Below are 23,131 nucleotides of genomic sequence, written 5' to 3'. Positions count from 1 at the left end.
TCTTTTGATGCAGTTTAGACATGCCACCTGCCCTATCCTGGAGAGGGTTTCTGGTGTCGAGATCAATGTCAAACAGGTAAATATGTCGTGTAACACTTCAGAGAAATCATGACAACATGAGAAGACTCTTAATTGTCGCTAATGGCCCTATTCCCTATATATCGCACTACTTTTGGCCAGGGCCCTGGTCAAAACTAGCACACTAAATAGGGAGTGAGGTGGCATTTGGGATGCATCCTTTGTGTTCCTGCCTGCCAACTCACTGTGCTGTTCAGATGAAGAATGTTTATACTGTAGACTAGTTTGGGTTGGTACTATGGTATAAACACTCTCCTCCATCTGCACTGTGTCACAGAAGCACAACAAGTCAGCCTGCCCTGGCCGCTGAAGGCAAGAAAGAACATCCACGCCTCTTTTCCCTCCCTCTCTCCTCCCTCTTTTATTTTTCATGTGTTCAGACAATGCTGCTACATGTAGCTCCTTCCTGCCTCCCTCTCTTTCCTCTTCTTCATGTTCACAGATTAGTGTCTTCTTTAGATCTCTAGTCGGTAGGGGGACAGCTGCACACTTTCTCTGTCTCTCTTGGGGACAGACTGTTTTTTCTGCTGCCCCAGGAGGACTTCCTCTACCCTGACTGATCGTGCTTCCCCCTTCCTTCCTTGTGCACACCGTCCCCCACGCCCTCACCCCCCAAAACCCCCTTAGCTTCCCCTACACCCTCCTCAGCCACCTCCCAACCCCCCCACCCCCCACCCCCGCTGTCATTCCCCTGACCCTCCACCTCCAGCCTGTTAGCCATCCCCAAGCTTGGCTACAGTCAGTCCGTCGTTAGCGCTCTATATTTAAATCAGGGAGGCGGCCGGGCCAACTGCTGTTCTTCAAGCAGCTCACAGACAACTCCTCTAAGTTTTCCTCTCCTGGTCTGGTGCATTCTTTTCCTCCAACAGGAGCCTGGGCCAAGTGGATAACTCTGTCCTGTCCCTGTTCCTGTGGCTCTGAGAGAGCGAGAGAGAGACAGAGTCAGGAGGACAGAGAGAAGGAGAGAGAGGGAAGAGCACAGAACTGAGGACCTAAGGATTGTGGAAGTTCTGGAACTTAAGTGGGGGCCACAGTGGAGTCACAACACAAAGTGGTGTAGCAGATACAACCGTTTCTGGACTATTTGGTGGTGATTAGAGGAGAGGACGTATCTTTCCAGGATTTAGAAGCTTTGTCCCGGGCGGGACAGTAGGACAGTATGGCAGCCAACGGTGAGCCGGCGATGGCTGCGTTGACGTCGTTCATCATGAACGAAGATGAGTTGAAGAGGAAGCAGAGGGAGAAGTTGAAGAAGATGCAGGCGACGGGGGGTAACCCTCGCCCTGCCCGATCCCTCTTCTTCTTCACTCTCACAAACCCCTTCAGAAAAGCCTGCATTAACATCGTAGAGTGGAAGTATCCTTTATGGGACCACACAGTACACAGAAATGCATGCGCGCACGCACACACGCATCCTGCGCTCTTTAACACAATCCTGACTCTTGCTCTTTGGTTCTGTTGAAGAAATGTTCCGTGTGACTTATTTAAGTGATAATGCCCCGAGAAGCCCGGTGTTTGTTGGATATGTTGGCGCGGGTGTTGTTAGACCCGAGACGAAGCCGAGCGTTATACTCTCTGTATGCGCTCTACTCATGTCATGCCTATATTCTCTGCAGAACATTTGTTTGCTTGGTGGTTGAACCTTCTATTCTACAGTATCACTCTCGTTTGGACATTTCAGACTTTAAATGTGTTACTTGCCAAATGTTTTTTTTTAGACCAAGTACATATGCAAAAGCAATCTGCCTGCCTGCCATGCTAAAAGTGTACGAATAGTTGAACAGGGAACTTCCCAGCTGGTGCATTTAGTTCCCAAGCGCAGCCATGTCTATAATCCTCTAACATCTCTGTTGAGGAACTGCTGTAGGTGTTAAAACTGTTGTTATGCACCCGGCCTGGGTTGCCCAACCAGAGTCTTTTCACTGTCCAGGGTGCTTGTCCACGGGTTAACCCTGCACCATTTTAAAAATCCCCAACCGTTAATGAAAAGTGTCTGGCTGACTTGGCTGCTTTTATGTGGAAAGAGCATTGTTGAATTGTTAGGGCACAGTTAGCCCATAGATATATATTTTACCAGTATCATATAGTTGAGTACCCATAATATCTACGGTATTATATACGGTATTATATATGGTATCTACTGTATTATTGGATGCACTTTTAAATTGCCATGTTCTGAGCTGAGGGGCTTTCCCACCCATTCTAGTTATTCTATGTCTATGACAGTTAGCTTGATCCTGAAGACAGGTTGTTGAAGGATGTGTTCCTACTCTGGGGTTTCCACCCTGTTTTCGGATCAGTCTCGCATACTATAGCTGTCTGCTGGTTATACATTGGTAAAAACATTTCATCTAGATTTCATCTAGTATTCGTCGACACTATTTCTCCTGGCCAGAGGCAAAGGCTTGTCTTCAGTTCAGAACTTTTGATGGTGGAGATGGAGATTGTTATTTCTTGGATGCACTGCTTGTTTCCATCAGATTGTGGTTTGTAAGATGATTTGCCAATTGACAGGATGTCCTGTTCATAGATTAAAGATAGCACCTACTTTTGTTTTTCTGCCGGCGTGTTCTGGCATTGTCAGTTGTTAGGACGTTCTGAACGTTCAACCGTAAAAAGAGAGAGATTGATTGTTTACACATCGCTTTGTGCTCACAGAATCCAGGCCTCAGGTACTCAGAGCAGAAGAATGTTCTAGAAATAGAAGGTAAAATTAAACACTCTTTACAACACTTGTAAAATTGACTTTTCCTATGTGCCACACACAACGAGACTGACCTTAGTAATTCATCAACATTGGCAAAAATGTAACTTGGGGCTTATTTGAGTTTGTGTTAAGTGTGTTTGAAAGGTTTGATAATATTCTGGGCTGGTGGTCAGTAGTGCAGCTGTCCTGTGGCATCACACTGAGACACTGCTGCTGAGCTGGCAGGGGATTTCTGACATAGCTCCCCTTAGAGGTGGGAATGAGCTGGGTGGGCAGGATTGGCAGATTCATGGTCCGTTTATATTTGTTTTTATTTTAAATTCAGTTTCATTTTAGATTTCAGAACTTATTTGCTAGTTTTTATTTAGTTTAAGTTTTATGAAAAATATTTATTTCATTTTTTAGTTAGGGACAGAAAGTATGCGTGGGAGGCTAGAAGCCATTGGTGTTGTATACTTTCTTTTTTTACTTTGTAGTCATTTAGCAGATGCTCTTATCCAGAGCGATTTACAGTAGTGAATACATACATTTCATTTTTTTTGTACTGGCCCCCCATGGGAATTGAACCCACAACCCTGGCGTTGAACACACCATGCTGGCGTTGCAAACACCCTGCTCTACCAACTGAGCCACAGGGAAGGCATATAGTTTTTGTGTTTTTTGGGATGTCACTTTTTGCCACTGGGGACAGTAATACATAAGATGATGGTTCAGGTCCAACTTTATATGAACAAAGTGATTGATGACGTCACACCATTAATTCCTATGTGAAGACTCAATGGCCAATTTGAAGCTCAGGAAGTTGGTTTTAGTTTGCTAAAATGGTGTACAGTACAGTATGAAGATAGGCAGAAACTGCTTCCCCAATAGAAATCCCGGATCACACTTGTTTTCAAGGCGATGTTAGCTAGCTAAGCTCATGCGCAGAAATACGTCATCGGGTCTAACGGTCACCTCGCGTCGAACTGCGCATGTGCAGGCTATCAAATCAAAGGCACTAATTTGATATAAAGTTGTTTTTGACGAAAATGAAAGTGTGTCAGTTTTTCACTTTCACAAAGTTGGAGTAATAACATGTTCAACTACATAAAAGACATTGGCTCGAATCTGTTGTGCATTTCGATTTAGAGGCTAGCTCAGTGCTGCGCCCTCACTGAGTATCTCAAGTCCAACAGGGTTAATGCAGGCTGCCAGTAGAAACTGAATTACATTTAGAACTTCTTCTGCGTACGATTTTAAAATAATCGGTTCAGGGACATGCAGACGCAAAAAAAATAGGAAATCACTTGACTGTTTTCACCATCAAGGTCTATCTCAGAAAGCATCACAGTGAAATCCACAACAAGAGCATATCTCTCAATAGCTCAATGTTCCCGTCTGGTCCAGTCTCATATTTTTCAATAGTAGCCCTGTGTGTATCTGCCTGGTTTGTTGTCTTCCTGAGCCGTCCTCTCCAGACCCTTTGAGATCATCATCCTGCTGACCATCTTTGCCAACTGTGTGGCCTTGGCTGTGTTCCTACCCATGCCTGAAGACGACAACAACGCTACCAACACCAGCCTGGTGAGAACCTACTGACCTGATCTTCAGTTTGTGTGTGTAAAGCTGTTCTGATTGTAACATAATTATGACATGCACTGATTATACCATACATTAGGAATATCTGCTGGCCCACGTTGACTCCAATGACCCCACAGTTGAGGCTACATTTGGGGTTTTCCCAGTGGAGTGACGTCACGTCAACATGCAGTAAGAGGGTATTTTGTGGCTGATGGCAACTAAGGCATGTTGAACAAACTGACGGTCATCAGTTGGACAACAACAGCTGTGTCCTTCTATCCTTAGCGTATGACTGGTAGGCTAATACATGGCGCAAATGCTTGAAATCCAAGTAGTCTCCTTTGAAACAAACACAGTGTTTGGTCAGTTGGTTATCTCAGTGCTTTCGCTTTCGAGTCATCGCAAGGTCAGACTGTCCTGTCCAGCAGCTTACCGCTCCAGCTATAGTACATCGGCCCCTTGAGTCCCATCCTCATCCTCAACATGCCTCCAGAGCTAAGACAGTGCTACATGTAGGACAACATGTGGAAATATACTGACAAGGAGGCAAGGGAATCAGTGAGAGGGTTTTAGTTTACATGCTGAAAGTTATATTGAGGTTTTTGTTTTCAGAGTATGAGGTTGAGATTTTGGAGCCTTGGTTTTTGACAGTGTCACACCAGCATGGCAAATGAGACCGTGACATTAGTTTGGATACAGTCGCTCATGACAGACTGTTAGCTGGAGAGATTTGTTTCTGGGTTCCAAGATTAGCCAGGATGTGATTTCCGTCCGCATACGCTGACAACAGCCACTCATCATCTTAACACCGCTTCGGTATCAACTAGACTGGGTGCCAGTCTGACTTGCTCCCTTACCAGCTCAAATCCATAATGAAATAGACAGGCACCCAGGCTAAGTACCAACAGCACCTAATAAAATATCTGTCGATCAGATATAGTTTGAATAAATTGATCACACTCTACATAGCAGTCGACTCTTAATGTCTCCAACGTTTATCACACTCAGTGACTGTAAGGCAAGACAGGTGTTAGGCAGGAGTTAGCCCTCCCTAGCCTGGTCTGAGGAGCGTCCTAAGGCTTTATATTTAGGCCTGTTCTCATAGGTGTGTGTTGATGTACTGCTGTGGGTGTGGGAGTACGGTGCAGGCCGTAGTTCGGAGGGTTATACTTGTACATAACCTCACAACCCAGGAGGTTTTTCCATACACTCACCCCTTAATTTAGGGGATTTCTGAAGGAATATTTGAAAGTGTCTTGAGATAACTAGTCGATGATACTGGAGAGTGGCTATGTGTGTAAGGACTGTCTCTGAAGATCAGAGACAGGCTTTCAGATCAGGCACAGAACATGCAATGTAAAATAAATCTAGATGTTTCAACTCATTATTTTTAAGTCACTGGTTCTGCAGTTTTTTTTCTCGGCCCAAGTGTTACCTGAATAAACCAAAACGTTATTGGCCAAACAAGAGAGAACTATACTGAACAAAAATATAAACGCGACATGCAACAATTTCAACGATTTTACTGAGTTACATTCCATATAAGGAAATCAGTCAATTGAAATAAATTCATTATGTCGTAATCTATGGATTTCACATGACTGGGAATACAGATATGCATCTGATGGTTACAGATACTTAAAAAAAGGTATGGTTGTGGATCAGAAAACCAGTCAGTATCTGGTGTGACCACCATTTGCCTCATGCAGCATGGCACATCTCCTTCACATAGAGTTGATCAGGCTGTTGATTGTGGCCTGTGGAATGTTATCCCACTCGTCTTCAATGGCTGTGTGAAACTGCTGGATCCAGAGCATCCCAAACATGCTCGATGGGAGACATGTCTGGTGAGTATGCAGGCCATGGAAGAACTGGGCCATTTTCAGCTTCCAGGAATAGGTGTACAGATCCTTGCGTCATGGGGCCGTGCATTATCATGCTGAAAAATGAGATGATGGCGGCGGATGAATGGCACGACAGTGGGCCTCAGGATCCTGTCATGGTATCTCCGTGCATTCAAATTGCCATCAATGAAATGCATTTGTGTTCGATGTCCGTAGCTTATGCCTGCCCATACCATAACCCCACCGCCACCATGGGGCACTCTGTTCACAACGTTGACATCAGCAAACAGCTCGCCCCTACACAACGCCATACACGCTGTCTGCGGTTATGAGGCCTGTTGGAGGTACTGCCAAATTCTCTAAAACGACGTTGAAGGTGGCTTATGGTAGAGAAATGTTCTGTCAACAGCTCTGGTGGACATTCCTGCAGTCAGCATGCCAATTGCATGCTCCCTCAAATCTTGAGACATCGGTTGCATTGTGTTGTGTCACAAAACTGCACATTTTACAGTGGCTTTTTATTGTCCCCAGCACAAGGTGCACCTGTGTAATTATCATGCTGTTTAATCAGCTTCTTTATATGCCACACCTGTCAACTGGATGGATTATCTTGGTAAAGGAGAAATGCTCACTAACAGGGATGTAAACAAATTTGTGCACACAATTTAAGAGAAATAAGCTTTTTGTGCATATGGATCATTTCTAGGATGTTTTATTTCAGCTCATGAAACCAACACCTTATATATTGCATTTTTATTTTTGTACAATGTAGTTCTACACACAGACAGTGCTTTTAACATACAATGTTTTCAACTTACAGTTGAAGTCGGAAGTTTACATACACCTTAGCCAAATACATTTAAACTCAGTTGTTCACAATTCCTGACATTTAATCCTAGCAAATATTCCCTGTCTTAGGTCAGTTAGGATCACCACTTTATTTTAAGAATGTGAAATGTCAGGATAACAGTAGAAAGAAGGATTTATTTCAGCTTTTATTTCTTTCATCACATTCCCAGTGGATCAGAAGTTTACATACACTCAATTAGTATTTGGTAGCATTGCCTTTAAATTGTTTAACTTGGGTCAAACATTTCAGGGTGGCCTTCACAAGCTTCCCACAATAAGTTGGGTGAATTTTGGCCCATTCCTCCTGACAGAGCTGGAGTAACTGAGTCAGGTTTGTAGGCCTCCTTGCTTGCACACGCTTTTTCAGTTCTGCCCACAGATTTTCTATGGGATTGAGGTCAGGGCTTTGTGATGGCCACTCCAATACCTTGACTTTGTTGTCCTTAAGCCATTTTGCCACAACTTTGGAAGTATGCTTGGGGTCATTGTCCATTTGGAAGACCCATTTGTGACCCAGCTTTAACTTCCTGACTGATGTCTTGAGATGTTGCTTCAATATATCCACATCATTTTTCTTCCTCATGATGCTGTCTATTTTGTGAAGTGCACCAGCACCAGTCCCTCCTGCAGCAAAGCACCCCCACAACATGATGCTGCCACCCCCGTGCTTCACGGTTGGGATGGTGTTCTTCGGCTTGCAAGCCTCCCCCTTTTCCTCCAAACATAACGATGGTCATTATGGCCAAACAGTTCTATTTTTGTTTCATCAGACCAGAGAACATTTCTCCAAAAAGCACGATCTTTGTCCCCATGTGTAGTTGCAAACCGTAGTCTGGCTTTTTTATGATGGTTTTGGAGCAGTGGCTTCTTCCTTGCTGAGCGGCCTTTCAGCTTATGTCGATATAGGACTTGTTTTACTATGGATATAGATACTTTTGTACCTGTTTCCTCCAGCATCTTCACAAGGTCCTTTGCTGTTGTTCTGGGATTGATTTGCACTTTTCGCACCAAAGTACGTTCATCTCTAGGAGACAGAAAGCGTCTCCTTCCTGAGTGGTATGACGGCTGCGTGGTCCCATGGTGTTTACACTTGCGTACTATTGTTTCGTACAGATGAACATGGTACATTCAGGCGTTTGGAAATTACTCCTAAGGATGAACCAGACTTGTGGAGGTCTTGGCTGATTTCTTTTGATTTTCCCATGATATCAAGCAAAGAGGCAGTGAGTTTGAAGGTAGGCCTTGAAATACATCCACAGGTACACCTCCAATTGACTCAAATGATGTCAATTAGCCTATCAGAAGCTTCTAAAGCCATGACATCATTTTCTGGAATTTTCCAAGCTGTTTAAAGGCATAGTCAACTTAGTGTATGTAAACTTCTGACCCACTGGAATTGTGATACAGTGAATTATAAGTGAAATAATCTGTCTGTAAATAATTGTTGGAAAAATTACTTGTGTCATGCACAAAGTAGATGTCCTAACCGACTTGCCAAAACTATAGTTTGTTAACATGAAATTTGTGGAGTTGTTGAAAAATGAGTTTTAATGACTCCAACCTAAGTGTATGTAGACTTCCGACTTTAACTGTACATATTTGACACACGTTGCTATTCATGATTACATTGTGCATGTTCATTTATACAGTCATTAATATTCAACATGTCCTCACCTGGGATTTGAACTCGCAAACTCTTGGTTCACGGCATTCCAATCTTACAGCTAGGCCACCATATCTCAGTTAATGACTGATTTCACCTGTGTTGCTACACTATGCACTTCAAAGTAAATCTCAACTCTGCGACAAGTACACTCAAGAGAAATTATTTTATTTATCATAGTGATTAAGGAGTTGCATTAAAACTGAATAATATGCCCCACCAACTTTAAACAACTGTACAGAAAAAAAACTCAAATTACAGAAATAACCAAATTAAATCCTTGAGACTAGTCAGATTAACTGATAATTGACATTGACATGTTGGCGTAGCTGTAAGATTGGAATGCCGTGAATCAAGAGTTTGCGAGTTCAAATCCCAGTTGGGGACAGGTCGAATAATAATTCACATATGTGTCAAATATGTACGTTGAAAACGCTGTATGTTTAATGCACTGTGTGTGTGTGTGTAACCAGTTGCACGGACTTGTTTTAGTTGAGCAAACACATCATTTTTGTTTTTTCAAGTTGAAGCAAAGCTTAGGCCAACAATTTTTGGACCAAAAAGTTGAGTAAACAAAAAACGGCTGTGGAACCAGTTAATAATTATTAGTTGAAACAGTAACACTTTACTTGACACCCAGCGTCATAACACATTATGACACGATCATACCATGTCATAATATGTCATAACAACTGACATAACTTGTCATAATATGTTATAATGTGGTCGTAACACTGTGATGACCCATATATTTACACCTGTTGTGGCATATATTGCGATACTTTATGGCAGTCTATGACCCTGACAGACAGACCTTAGGCACTCCTACTGTATAGAATGTTTAGATGAAACACCCAGTGCACCAACTGACACTTAGCGCCACATAGCTAGCTAGCGCTCCCAAGTTCAGGAACCCTGTGCCTGGTTCTCCCTAGTTCTGCTTCCTCGTAGTTCGGCAACATGGAAACTAGGTGCCTATGCCATGGTCCTGCGTGTCTCAGTTAGAAGAGCACGACGCTTGCAGCGCCAGGATTGTGTGTTCGACTTCCGCTGGGGTCATTCATATGGAAAGAATTATACAAGCACTACTGTAAATCGCTTTGAATAAAAGTATCTGCTAAATGGAACTCTGTCATGATCCACGTTCCACCTCCTTTCATCACAACAGAGTAACACTACCATGGCCAATAGTATACTGTTAATGTGTTGTCCATCCATAGGATACACACCCATCTCATCACCCTAGATTACAACCCCTGCATGATCCATCTAACCATTCCTGTCATTAGATCTGATTTGGCATTAGATCTCCTAATGCTTCCCTGATTAATCCTGTATGACTCGTCTCTCAGCTGGCGCTCGGCTGGCTCTCAGCCCACCCACCAGCTCCTCAGTGAGTGAGTCATTCCAAGGATGCGAGGACTGAAACAGGAGCTGGGCTCTGAAGAAGTAACCCCACTCTCCCCCTGGTCGTCAGAAGTAGGCGTATAAGACCGGGGTTCTGGTGTGAAGCCCACCCTCCCTGGTGGTTAGAAGAAGTGTGTGGATGTGCATTCAGTCAGCATCACCTCATGGACGCACAGCACTGTCACTGGATACACTCAGTCAGATACTTATACATACTGTCCCACTGTGTCATTCACTTTAAAGTGTGTGTGTGTGTATGTGTATGTGTATATATATATATATATATATATATATATATATATATATATATATATATATATATATATATATATATATATATACACACACACACTACATGACCAAAAGAATGTGGACACCTTTTCATTGAACATCTCATTCCAAAATCATCGGCATTAATATGGAGTTGGTCCCACCTTTGCTGCTTTAACATCCTCCACTCTTCTGGGAAGGCTTTCCACTAGATGTTGGAACATTGTTTCTGGGACTTGCTTCCATTCAGCCACAAGAGCATTAGTGAGGTCGGGCACTGAAGTTGGGTGATTAGGCCTGGCTCGCATTCGGCGTTCTAATTCATCCCAAAGGTGTTTGATGGGGTTGAGGTCAGGGCTCTATGCAGGCCAGTCAAGTTCTTCCACACCGATCTCGACAAACCATTTCTGTATGGACCTCGCTTTGTGCACGGGGGCATTGTCATGCTGAAACAGGAAAGAGCCTTCCCCAAACTGTTGCCACAAAGTTGGAAGCACAGAATTGTCTAGAATGTCCTTGTATGCTGTAGCGTTAAGATTTCCCTTCACTGGTACTAAGGGGCCTAGACCAAACCATGAAAAACAGCCCCAGACCATTATTCCTCCTCCATCAAACTTCACAGTTGGCACTATGCATTCGGGCAGGTAGTTTCATTCTGTAGAAGGACGCTGGCTATTAAAGTGATTTTACCGATCAGATCTACTGTACATGCAAATAGTTAATCTGAATATTGACTACTAATAAGTATAAGCAGCGAGTAACGATGAGTAACTCTGAGCCAACTGCATTGCCGCTATATACAAGACAATTCACTTTTCACTAATTCCATTATTTAACCTTTATTTAACCAGGAAGTTCCATTTGAGGTCAGAAGAGCTCTTTCTCAATGGAGACCTGGCCAAACTGTAACTCAAGCAGGGTTTAGTTCTGTGACTGTGCTTCACTGCACAGACATACCAGCCATACAGTGTGGAAAACATTTAGAATAGCTATTTTAATCCATCCAATCGGTTTGTTTCAGTCAGGGGAACCAGAAAACAACTGAACTCCCCCGAAGTGATTTGTGAAGGTGAGAATTGGCAACACAGAGATGTAGGCCTAAACGTAGTCTCCGAAAAGTAGCTGTCGTAAATATAGTCTGTCAGTTGGGGTGGCAGGGTAGCCTAGTGGTTAGAGCGTTGGACTAGTAATTGAAAGGTTGCAAGTTCGAATCCCTGAGCTGACAAGGTACAAATCTGTTGTTCTACCCCTGAACAAGGCAGTTCCTAGGCTGTCATTGAAAATAAGAATTTGTTCATAACTGACCTGCCTAGTAAAATAAAAAATAAACAGTTCCTCTGCTTATCTGTTCTAGCGACCACCACAGTGTGTGTATATAGAGACAGAGGGACACCCTACATGGTGCTGTTATATATATGTGTGTGTTTGCCTTCTCTTCCTGACACTATCAATGCTAGAGCTAATACCACAGGGAATCAAATGTTTATCTGACTTATCGTCTATAGCATTATCAGCTCAAATGAATGATGAGTCAAAGAACATTATCTGTGTCCTTAATAACCTTTGGCTAGAAAACATCATACTTTTCCTCTGCGTTCTGTTTATGTGAGAGCTAGTATGTTAGTATGTGAGCCTGTGTGTGTGTGTAGCTGACAAAGGTCAGACATTTGAACTACAATGGCGTCCAGTCTCACCATACGTCCCTCTTACTGAGTCAGCGTCATCCCTTTAAACCCTGTCCAGGCTCTGCCTAATCAGAGCTGTCATGAGAGAACAAGCTGGCAAATCTAATACCATTAAAGCCCGTTTGATTCTACAGCAGCCGATTGTGTCAGAGGTTTCAGTGACCCCAATCATTTGGGGGTCACTGAAAATATAAGAGTGGGCCTTGAAATGCCTTTTATCCTCTATTAAACTACCTGCCGTCGATAGGTCTTTTCTGGCAGATGGGCTCTTTGCTTTTCTAAAATGAAAGCTGTTAGACCAGGGAGTTGGGTATCAAATCTGATCCCAGCCTGGTGTGTGTGTATGTTGTGCGTGAGCTTTACAACTGCAAATTGGAACAAATTCCCTTGTGTCTTTTCTAATGGATAAATAAAGATGACGAGTTTTGTAAAGGGTCTCATTGCCAAGGTTTTCGTGTCTTTCTCTTTCAGGAGAGTCTGGAGTATATCTTCCTGGTGATCTTTACGTTAGAGTGCTTTCTGAAGATAATAGCGTACGGCTTTGTATTCCACGAGGGAGCCTATCTACGGAACGCTTGGAACTTACTGGACTTCGTCATTGTCTTCATGGGGTAAGACGTGCCCTATGGGAGGGCTCCGTATGGAAGCCAATCAATCAAGCTAGCACAGTATGGTTTGGTTCTGCACAACTGCGTATTACAGTCACATTCAGTTTTATGCCAGTAGATTATGAAGGGGGCATACAATGTATTACAACCACAATGCATTACAACCACACCACAATGCATTACAACCACACCACAATGCATTACAACCACACCACAATGTATTACAACCACACCACAATGTATTACAACCCCACCACAATGTATTAAAACCACACCACAATGTATTACAACCACACCACAATGCATTACAACCACACCACAATGTATTACAACCACACCACAATGCATTACAACCACACCACAATGTATTACAACCACACCACAATGCATTACAACCACACCACAATGTATTACAACCACACCACAATGCATTACAACCACACCACAATGCATTACAACCACACCACAATGCATTACAACCACACCACAATGTATTACAACCACACCACAATGTATTACAACCACACCACAATGTATTACAACCCCACCACAATGTATTAAAACCACACCATAATGCATTACAACCACACCACAATGTATGACAACCACACCACAATGCATTACAACCACACCACAATGCATTACAACCACACCACAATGCATTACAACCACACCTCAATGTATTACAACCACACCACAATGTATTACAACCACACCACAATGCATTACAACCACACCACAATGTATTACAACCACACCACAATGTATTACAACCACACCACAATGCATTACAACCACACCACAATGCATTACAACCCCACCACAATGTATTACAACCACACCACAATGCATTACAACCACACCACAATGTATTACAACCACACCACAATGCATTACAACCACACCACAATGTATTACAACCACACCACAATGCATTACAACCACACCACAATGCATTACAACCACACCACAATGCATTACAACCCCACCACAATGCATTATGCTTGACTTTAGTTGGCTTCAGGTTAAAGTGTTACAGAGAAAGTCAATTGTTTAGTATCTCTGTGGTGTTCAGTTAGTTGCATGCCACTCTATAATGTCCTATGTAGCTGTTATAAAGGCTTTATGAATGCGTACGTAGTGAGCCTACAGTAAAAGTGTCACCAGTTACTAATTCTGTCTGTTGTTTTTCTCCTGCAGCCTCTTCACCATCGCCCTGGACACCATCAACTATCTAGCAGGCATTCAAATGGAGAAGGGAGGAGGGTTAGATATGAAGGCCCTCAGAGCATTCAGGGTGCTCAGGCCCCTACGTCTCGTAACTGGAGTCCCCAGTAAGGACCAACGCATCACGCAAACACGCACGCGCACACACGCCCGCACATTGTTTGATGCTTCAGTTGTTTGATTCTCCAGTGCAGCGTTTCGACCCAAAGGTTCTTTGTCAGGCTTCGAGTAACATTCGCAGTGGGTAGTAGTGGGTCACACTGTCATCTCATTCCATTCTTTTTTACAATATTGTTTCTTCAGGTTTTAGCTTAGCGCACATTTCTGTTTCTTTAACACACCATTGACCCTCGTTGTTGGCTAACATGTCTGTTTTTTTTAAATTGAAATAGTACTGAGGTAGTGAGCTCCTCCCTGTTGTTCCCCTCCAGGCCTGCAGGTGGTGATGAACTCTATCCTGAAGGCAATGCTGCCCCTGCTGCACATTGGCCTGCTGGTCTTCTTCATGGTCACCATCTACGCCATCGTAGGTCTGGAGCTCTTCAAGTGTAAGATGCACAAGACCTGCTACTGGACCGGCACAGGTAAACAAAAAGTAGTAGATAGTAAAGACTATGTGAAGAGTATTTGAGGTAAGTCACTGACATTGAGGACAAACAACTATGACAACCAGGTAATATTTGGACAACCAGGTAATATTTAGACAACCAGGTAATATTTGGACAACCAGGTAGCTCTACTCTCCTCTTTGGATGGAGGTCTGAGTTGTAAACAAGGCACCACTAACCTGGTCGCTAATGTGTTACTGCTGTATAGCCAGCTATTATAATATGTTGTCGGCCATAGGAGTTTTTGGTATACAGCACATACTGATCACGCCACCACACACCAACGTCTTTCACAGTGAAAATGTTGTTGTGTCGCTCTCTGTCCTTTCCTCCAAAATTTTGGAATTGGAATTGGGTTTTTCTGAATTGATTGGAATTGAAATCGAATTGACCCCAACCCTGGTCACCACACATCAACATCTTTCACAATCAAACATTTGGTTGTCTCTCTCTCTCTCTCTCCTCCAGACATCATGGCTACATTAGAGAACGAGAGGCCCGCCCCCTGTGCCCAGGCCGGTAACGGGCGCCGCTGCCTCCTCAACGGGACAGAGTGTCGTTCAGGCTGGGCGGGGCCAAACTTCGGCATCACCCACTTTGACAACTTTGGTTTCGCCATGCTCACCGTCTTCCAGTCTATCACTATGGAGGGCTGGACCGATGTGCTCTACTGGGTCAGTCTCTCCTCCCTATGAGAAGCATCTGACTGCAGACTCACAGCAGGGTCCTGTGGCGTGCCATTACCTGAGAGAACCGTACATCTAGGCACTTCACAGGACATGAGATGCGGTCAGAATCCGGCTGCGATTCCGCAGACAGCTTATTTTGCCTCCGAATTACGTAATTAAAGGCAGTGTAATAGAATAGATGACCCATCCAGCTTCGTCGTGGTATAGCAAATAACCTACTGTATTACAGTAGTGACGCTGTAGTTGGTAGTAATGTTGTGCTGTCTTTCAGGTGAATGATGGCCCTGGCTCTACTTTGTGACTGTATGACAACTCTGTCCTGGGGACCCCAAGAGGTGCACGTTTTGGTTTATGTCCTAGCACTACCCAGCTGATTCCAATAATCAACATGTCATCAAATTTGATTATTTGAATCAGCTGTGTAGTGCTATGGGAACCAAAATGTGCCCCCCTTGTGGTCCCCTGGACCGAGTTTGGGAAACACTTGTGTATTATGTTGTTGTGACATTGTAGCAATGCAGTAGTGATGTTCTCCTGCAGGTGAACGATGCCATAGGGAACGAGTGGCCCTGGCTCTACTTCGTGACTCTGATCCTAATTGGATCCTTCTTCGTGCTCAATCTGGTCCTGGGTGTTCTCAGTGGGTATGATCATGTCCTCTACTCTACGCTTTTAGAAAAAAAGGTGCTATCTGGAACCTAAAACGGCTCATTGGCTGTCCCCATAGGAGAACCCTTTGTAGAACCCTTGGTTCCACTTAGAACCCTTTTGGGTTCCACGTAGAACCCTTTCTACAGAAGGTTCTACATGGAACCCAAAAGGGTTCTCCTATTTGGAGAGCCGAAGAACCCTTTTGGAACCCTTTTTTTCTTAAGAGTATACTGTTCTTCTAGTTATCTTGAATGTTGTATTTAATCAGAAATGTCTCTTATTTTCTACACAACCTTTTTTGTCCTCTTCCCTACACCCAGAGAGTTCACTAAGGAGAGAGAGAAGGCTAAGTCCCGAGGGGAGTTCCAGAAGTTGAGGGAGACCCAGCAGCTGGATGAGGACCTGAAGGGTTACATGGAATGGATTACTCAGGCTGAGGTCCTAGACAACGACCAGGAGGGGAAAGGTAGCTGCTGACACTGTCCAGTTGTACATTGACTCTTGAGGGTGCCCGACATCTCTTGGAGGTGCCCGACGTCTAAATTGTTATAGGGTGTCTGATTTGTTCTGGGGGTTCCTAGGGATTTGAGCAACATTGCATTTTTACATTTGAGTCATTTAGCAGACACTCTTATCCAGAGCGACTTACAAATGAGTGCATTCATCTGAAGATAGCTAGGTGAGACAACTACATATCACGGTCACTGTAAGTACATTTTCCCTCAATAAAGTAGTTAACAGCAAAGTCAGTGATAGTCAGAAAAGGCAAGTGGGGCGGGGTGCGCCGGGGGGATTTATTTAAGATACACTTCAAAGAGGTAGAGTTTCAGACATTTTCAGAAGATGGGTAGGGACTCTGCTGTTTTGATGTTAAGGGGAAGCTTGTTCCACCATTGGGGTGCCAGGACAGAGAAGAGCTTTGACTGGGCTGAGTGGGAGTTGACCCTCTGTAGGGGTTGGAGGGCCAAGAGACAAGAGGTGGGTTGGGGTGTAGGGTGTCTTAATGTATACAAGTCCCCCTAATATTCTGTTTATTCTTGGCCAGGACTCCTGCCTTTGACGGAGGCAGACACAGACAGTCTGATAGGGATGGAGGGTGAGAGCCGGGTGATGTACTATTAGTGAGTACGGAGATAAAAACAGAAGTGATACATCATTTAAATGTAGTATTATTTTTTACTGATCATAGACACGGTGACTGACTTCAGACCATCCTCTCCTTCCTCGCTCTCCCTCATTCTCTCTCTCTCTCCCTCATTCTCTCCCTCTCTCCTCTCTCTGTCTCCCTCCCTTTTCTCCCTCCCTCTCTCTCTGTCTCTCCCCCTCTCCTCTCTCCCCCTCTCCTCTCTCCCCCTCTCGTCTCTCATTTCTCCTCCCTCTCTCCTCTCTCTCTCCCTCTCAACCCTCTCTCCCCAGTCGTCTGGCTCGTCGCTGGAACCGGTACTTCAGGATGAAGTGTCTCGTCTATGTAAAATCGAAGACATTTTATTGGTCTGTGATTCTGGTGGTCTTCCTGAATACTATTGCCATCGCTAGTGAACATCACCACCAGTCAGACATGCTTACTACTGTACAAGGTACACACACACACACACACACACACACACACGCACGCATGCATGCAGGCATTCACAAACATACACACACTCATACACACACTACTATATAAGGTCTGTTGCACGCTCTCACTGAAGCTGCCGTTGACTAGTAAATCTAGAAAGCATGTTCTGCATGGGCCCGATTCAGAGTAAAGATAAGCTGCCACAACTCAGGCTTTCGCTTAAATCATTCATTGATGTCAATAAGATACTTGCACAAAAATGTTGCGTTACGCAGATCTCAGGTCAGAATATTGACACATAAGCATACACTAGTGTATTGTATCTCGTTTCTGCTATGTCTTTATCTCTTTATATATACTGTGACCTCTTTTACTTTTACTCACTGATATATGGTGACTTTTTTTAGTTTACTAATGCTACCCCCATAGACAGAACTTGAGCCTCTAGTACAGAAATAGCAGCTCCCAGTAGAAACCATAAACTACATCAAACGTCCTGCTGTCTCAGGGTCAGTTCTTAGCACCCTGTCTTGCCGATAATGAATGCGGGGGGTTTTACGCACATCCAAAATAATAACAGGAACAGGACAAAAAGAAGGTCCAATATATATATATATAGAATAATTGCCTGGCAACCCAGACTCCTTGCTCCGGCCAAATGTTACATCACGCCCACGGACGTTATTCCGACTTGCATGAAAAAGACGGCTGGAATGGCTGGAAAGGAATCAATGGAAACGGTATCAAGCACATCACACATATGGAAACCACATGTTTGACTCCGATCCAGGAATTCCATTCCAGCCATTATAATGAGCACATCCTCCTATAGCTCTTCCCACCAGCCTCCACTGACTTAGCTGTGTTATTCTCTCTGGTGTCAGATAGTGCCAACAAGGATCAGTTCTTATGGGCCTGTCTTGCCTATCCCTGATTTCTTATCGGTTCCCTCTTGCCTATCACTTTGTCCTCATTGGTTCCTGTGTCCTTTCTCAGATAATGCCAACAAGGTGCTGCTGACCCTGTTTGCGCTGGAGATGTTTGTGAAGATGTACGCTCTGGGCCTGCCTCAATACTTCTTGTCCCTGTTCAACCGCTTCGACTGCTTCGTGGTGAGCGTGGGCATCCTCGAGATCATCCTGGTCACTGCTGACGTCATGTCCCCTCTCGGCATCTCTGTCCTCCGCTGCATCCGCCTGCTGAGACTGCTCAAGGTCACCAAGTAAGTCGCCTCACTGGAAGAGCATTTATTGACCAAACGTTTGCTATTCTTGCGAGCCTTATCAAATCCCGAGCTAGCTAGCTAGCTTCCATCAGAGAGATTTAACATTTGGTGACACAACTGTTGCTATGATTTTGGGGTTTGTTCTCCGGTGTCCCACAATCACTGAGCGGCATCTCTGTGCTTTCTAAGTTTAATAAGTCAACGATAAAACAGCACTTGTCAAGCATTGCATTTGAAATGACGAGATCACCGATATGATATCAGTAATATAGTCATAGTCAATGTAATCAAAGATTTGATATAGTCTAGTATCTCTACGGTGGCCCTAAGGGGCAAAGCAGCTTTTTATTTTCGTGAGCGCACTGTCAGTAAACGTTTCACCTAAGTACCACCGTACAGTATATCTCTGATAACAGCCCACTACTCTCTCCTCTCTCAGGTATTGGACCTCCCTCAGTAACCTGGTTGCCTCCCTGTTAAACTCAGTCCGTTCCATCGCCTCGCTGCTCCTCCTCCTCTTCCTCTTCATCGTCATTTTCTCCCTGCTGGGCATGCAGGTGTTCGGGGGGAAGTTCAACTTCCCAGACCAGGAGATCAGACGCAGTAACTTTGACAACTTCCCCCAGGCTCTCATCAGTGTCTTCCAGGTATTGTGCTTCCTATTGTAGCGTGATGTGTTGACTGACTGGCCGGACGGACGGATTGAACGACTTCCTCCTCTTCATTCAGGTTCTGACAGGGGAGGACTGGAACTCCATCATGTATAATGGTATCATGGCTTACGGTGGACCAGTCTTCCCTGGCATCCTAGTCAGCATCTACTTCATCATCCTCTTCACCTGTGGAAACTGTATCCTTCACTTCACCAGTACATTTAAAAAAAGGTTTTGAATATTTATTGAGGAAATGGTATGGATGTGAGGGGATTCAGGCGGAGACTGAGATGAATCCAACGGCTGTAGATGAAGGATCCAGGGAGTGGACTCTGTAGTGTTTGAGTCTCGGGTTGACATCATCCTCATCCTCAGGCCGTGGTAGGCTGCTGTGGTGATGGCAGTACCCCTCAGGAGATCGGTTGTCACTCGTTACCACAGCCACAAAGTGAAAATTGGCTATATCATAAAAATGGTTGAAAACTAAATATAACTTTTGTCTTAACGTAAGGTTCGGCATAAGGTTAGCAGTGTGGTTACTGGCCAACTCGATTAACATTTTTGTTACCGTCTGTCAGGATAGAATAGTTTGTGACGTGTTTGGTTACAGAATAGGGCTTGTTTTATGGGATGTAAATAATTGTATAATTGCTAGGCTAGACTGTGGCATAGCTAAGAGCAGACCCAAGTACAAGGCTGTTGTTTCCTGAGTGCTGTGTGAACAGACATCCTCCTCAACGTGTTCCTGGCCATCGCTGTTGACAACCTGGCAGAAGCCGAGAGCCTGACGGCCGCCCAGAAAGACAAAGCAGAGGAGAGGAAGAGGCGGAAACTGCTCAGGTAAACACAACAACCCTCCTTTGACTCAACACACTCTTGTTTGGCACCACTGCAGAAAGAGCTAAATAAATTTAAGATGTTAGTGGTGCTTGACTTGGACTGAAATAGGTGCCAGTACTCATTTTGGGTGCCGGAGCTCCACAATACTTTTGAGCTAATATTCTATAGGAGGTGCGGGAACTCAAGAAGAACAAAATCTGAGGTGTCGGTACACAGTTGCGGTGAACTCCTGCCCATGTCAAGTACTGGATGTTAGCTGCTGTTAGCTATACATCCTTTATTACAACTAAATGTTCCCCTGTTCTCCCTCTCTCCACCTGTTCCTAACAGGGCCAACATGCCAGACAAGGCTGATGAGGAGAAGGTTCTGCTGGCTAAGAAACTGGCTGAACAGAGGACTAAGATAGAGGGGATTCCCACCACTGCTAAGGTTAGCACTACTGACTCAAGAATCCTCTATCTGTACCTGGCAGGTTAGTGTAAGAGGTTAACTAACCCTAGCATTAAGAAGCTGGCTGGACAGAGGACTAAGATAGAGTGGATTCCCACCACCGCTACGGTCAGTCAGTGAAGAGGGCTACTGAGCCAACGGGATCTAACACCACATCTCTTGGTGCAGGGTTACATTTCACTATTTCAGTCCTGAACCAGGTGTTGAGATAGCACTGATAGCCTACTGTATACTGTGCCATTAAGCTGTCAATGAGCTGATGCTGGGTGAATGTGTGGTATTTAGTTAGCTGTGTCTCTTGTATTCTGAATCTCTATGTTTTTAGCTGTTTATAAACCCGTCTCATTATACATCCATTGTTTTCAATTCCAGCTGAAAGTTGATGAGTTTGAATCCAACGTGAAGGAAGTGAAGGATCCCTTCCCCTCGGCAGACTTCCCAGGTAGGTGGTAGGGACTGTCTGAGCCAGCCCTAGGCCAGGCAAGGCTTCAGGAATTATCCCAGCATACACTGCTGTACTATCATCTGAGTTTCACTTCTGCTAATCCAACGGTTACAAAAAAAGAAGCAGTTGAATCTAATAGTCGAAAGCTAATTGCAGTAGGAAAGCTACTGCTTGATGTTGACGTGAGTACATTGGATTGAATGACTATCAGTGCGGCTCTCCTAGCCGTGGTACAGTCAGTATAAGAATAGCCCCACCTAATTATTATTAGCCGCTCATCCCAAAGATCATCATCTTTTAAGTCCCAGTCTATTCTTACACGCTGTCCACTGCCTTATAAAGGCTGTACTACCAGACATGTTTTGTTGTTATCCAGCCATTTTCCTGGAATCATCAGAAACATGAGTTGTCTGAGGTTGTTGTGCTCATCCTCGACAGAGCTCAAGGTCCTAAACGATATCATAACCGCCGTCGATAAGAGACAATACTGTGCAGCCGTATTCATCGACCTGGCCAAGGCTTTCCACTCTGTCAATCACCACATTCTTATCGGCAGACTCAACAGCCTTGGTTTCTCAAATGACTGCCTCGCCTGGTTCACCAACTTCTTCTCTGATAGAGTTCAGTGTGTCAAATCAGAGGGCCTGTTGTCCAGACCTCTGACAGTCTCTATGGGGGTGCCACAGGGTTCAATTCTCGGGCCGACTCTCTTCTCTGTATACATCAATGATGTCACTCTTGCTGCTGGTGATTCTCTGATCCACCTCTACGCAGACAACACCATTCTGTATACTTCTGGCCCTTCTTTGGACACTGTTTTAACTAACCTCCAGATGAGCTTCAATGCCATACAACTCTCCTTCCGTGGCCTCCAACTGCTCTTAAATGCAAGTAAAACTAAATGCATGCTCTTCAACCGATCGCTGCCCGCACCTGCCCGCACCTGCCCGCCCATCCAGTATCACTACTCTGGACGGTTCTGACTTAGAATATGTGGAGAACTACAAGTACCTAGGTGTCTGGTTAGACTGTAAACTCTCCTTCCAGACTTACATTAAGCATCTCCAATCCAACATTAAATCTAGAATCGGCATCCTATTTCGCAACAAAGCCTCCTTCACTCATGCTGCCAAACATACCCTCGTAAAACTGACCATCCTACCGATCCTCGACTTCGGCGATGTAATTTACAAAATAGCCTCCAACGCTCTACTCAACAAATTGGATGCAGTCTATCACAGTGCCATCCGTTTTGTCACCAAAGCCCCATATACTACCCACCACTGCAACCTGTACGCTCTTGTTGGCTGGCCCTCGCTTCATACTCGTCACCAAACCCACTGGCTCCAGGTCATCTACAAGTCTTTGCTAGGTAAAGCTCCGCCTTATCTCAGCTCACTAGTCACCATAGCAGCACCCACCCGTAGCACGCGCTCCAGCAGGTATATTTCACTGGCCACCCCCAAAGCCAATTCCTCCTTTGGCCGCCTTTCCTTCCAGTTCTCTGCTGCCAATAACTGGAATGAACTGCAAAAATCACTCAAGCTGGAGACTCATATCTCCCTCATTAACTTTAAGCACCAGCTGTCAGTGCAGCTCACAGATCACTGCACCTGTACATAGCCCATCTGTAAATAGCCCATCCTGTACATAGCCCATCCAACTACCTCATCCCCATACTGTATTTATTTATTTATCTTGCTCCTTTGCACCCCAGTATCTCTACTTGCACATTCATCTTCTGCACATCTATCACTCCAGTGTTTAATTGCTATATTGTAATTACTTTGCCACCATGGCCTGTTTATTGCCTTACCTCCCTTATCTTACGTCATTTGCACACAATGTATATAGACTTTTTTCTACTGTATTAATGACTGTATGTTTGTTTATTCCATGTGTAACTCTGTGTTGTTGTATGTGTCGAACTGATTTGCTTTATCTTGGCCAGGTCGCAGTTGTAAATGAGAACTTGTTCTCAACTAGCCTACCTGGTTAAATAAAGGTGAAATAAAAAATGTAAAAAAGAGTGCACAGCACATCCACCCTTTTATCCCTGCTACTGTAGCCTGATCCCAGATTTGTTTGTGCTGTCTTGCCAACTTCATTG

The 23,131-nt window shown here is 44.3% G+C and overlaps 1 protein-coding gene across 2 annotated transcripts in view; it reads left to right on the top strand.

The window, feature by feature from the left end:
* The first annotated feature begins 793 nt into the window (after positions 1-793).
* LOC115167827 (dihydropyridine-sensitive L-type skeletal muscle calcium channel subunit alpha-1) overlaps positions 794-23,131 on the top strand; it is a 43,230-nt gene continuing 20,892 nt past the window's right edge. For both annotated transcript variants that reach the window (XM_029722490.1, XM_029722488.1), the window contains exons 1-16: positions 794-1,434; positions 4,243-4,348; positions 12,535-12,674; positions 13,872-14,005; positions 14,330-14,482; positions 14,975-15,180; positions 15,736-15,839; positions 16,167-16,312; positions 16,892-16,967; positions 17,263-17,423; positions 18,404-18,629; positions 19,072-19,279; positions 19,362-19,482; positions 20,011-20,125; positions 20,456-20,555; positions 20,949-21,018. In XM_029722490.1, coding sequence (XP_029578350.1) covers positions 1,238-1,434; positions 4,243-4,348; positions 12,535-12,674; positions 13,872-14,005; positions 14,330-14,482; positions 14,975-15,180; positions 15,736-15,839; positions 16,167-16,312; positions 16,892-16,967; positions 17,263-17,423; positions 18,404-18,629; positions 19,072-19,279; positions 19,362-19,482; positions 20,011-20,125; positions 20,456-20,555; positions 20,949-21,018 — 2,263 coding nt within the window. In that variant the 5' untranslated portion in view covers positions 794-1,237. The remainder of the gene's footprint in view (positions 1,435-4,242; positions 4,349-12,534; positions 12,675-13,871; positions 14,006-14,329; positions 14,483-14,974; positions 15,181-15,735; positions 15,840-16,166; positions 16,313-16,891; positions 16,968-17,262; positions 17,424-18,403; positions 18,630-19,071; positions 19,280-19,361; positions 19,483-20,010; positions 20,126-20,455; positions 20,556-20,948; positions 21,019-23,131) is intronic.

The sequence above is a fragment of the Salmo trutta genome, chromosome 30, assembly GCF_901001165.1.
Source record: "Salmo trutta chromosome 30, fSalTru1.1, whole genome shotgun sequence".
Lineage (NCBI taxonomy): Eukaryota > Metazoa > Chordata > Actinopteri > Salmoniformes > Salmonidae > Salmo > Salmo trutta.
The sequence above is the reverse complement of the archived record's forward strand: the minus strand, read 5'-3'. Positions and strand labels throughout refer to the sequence as shown.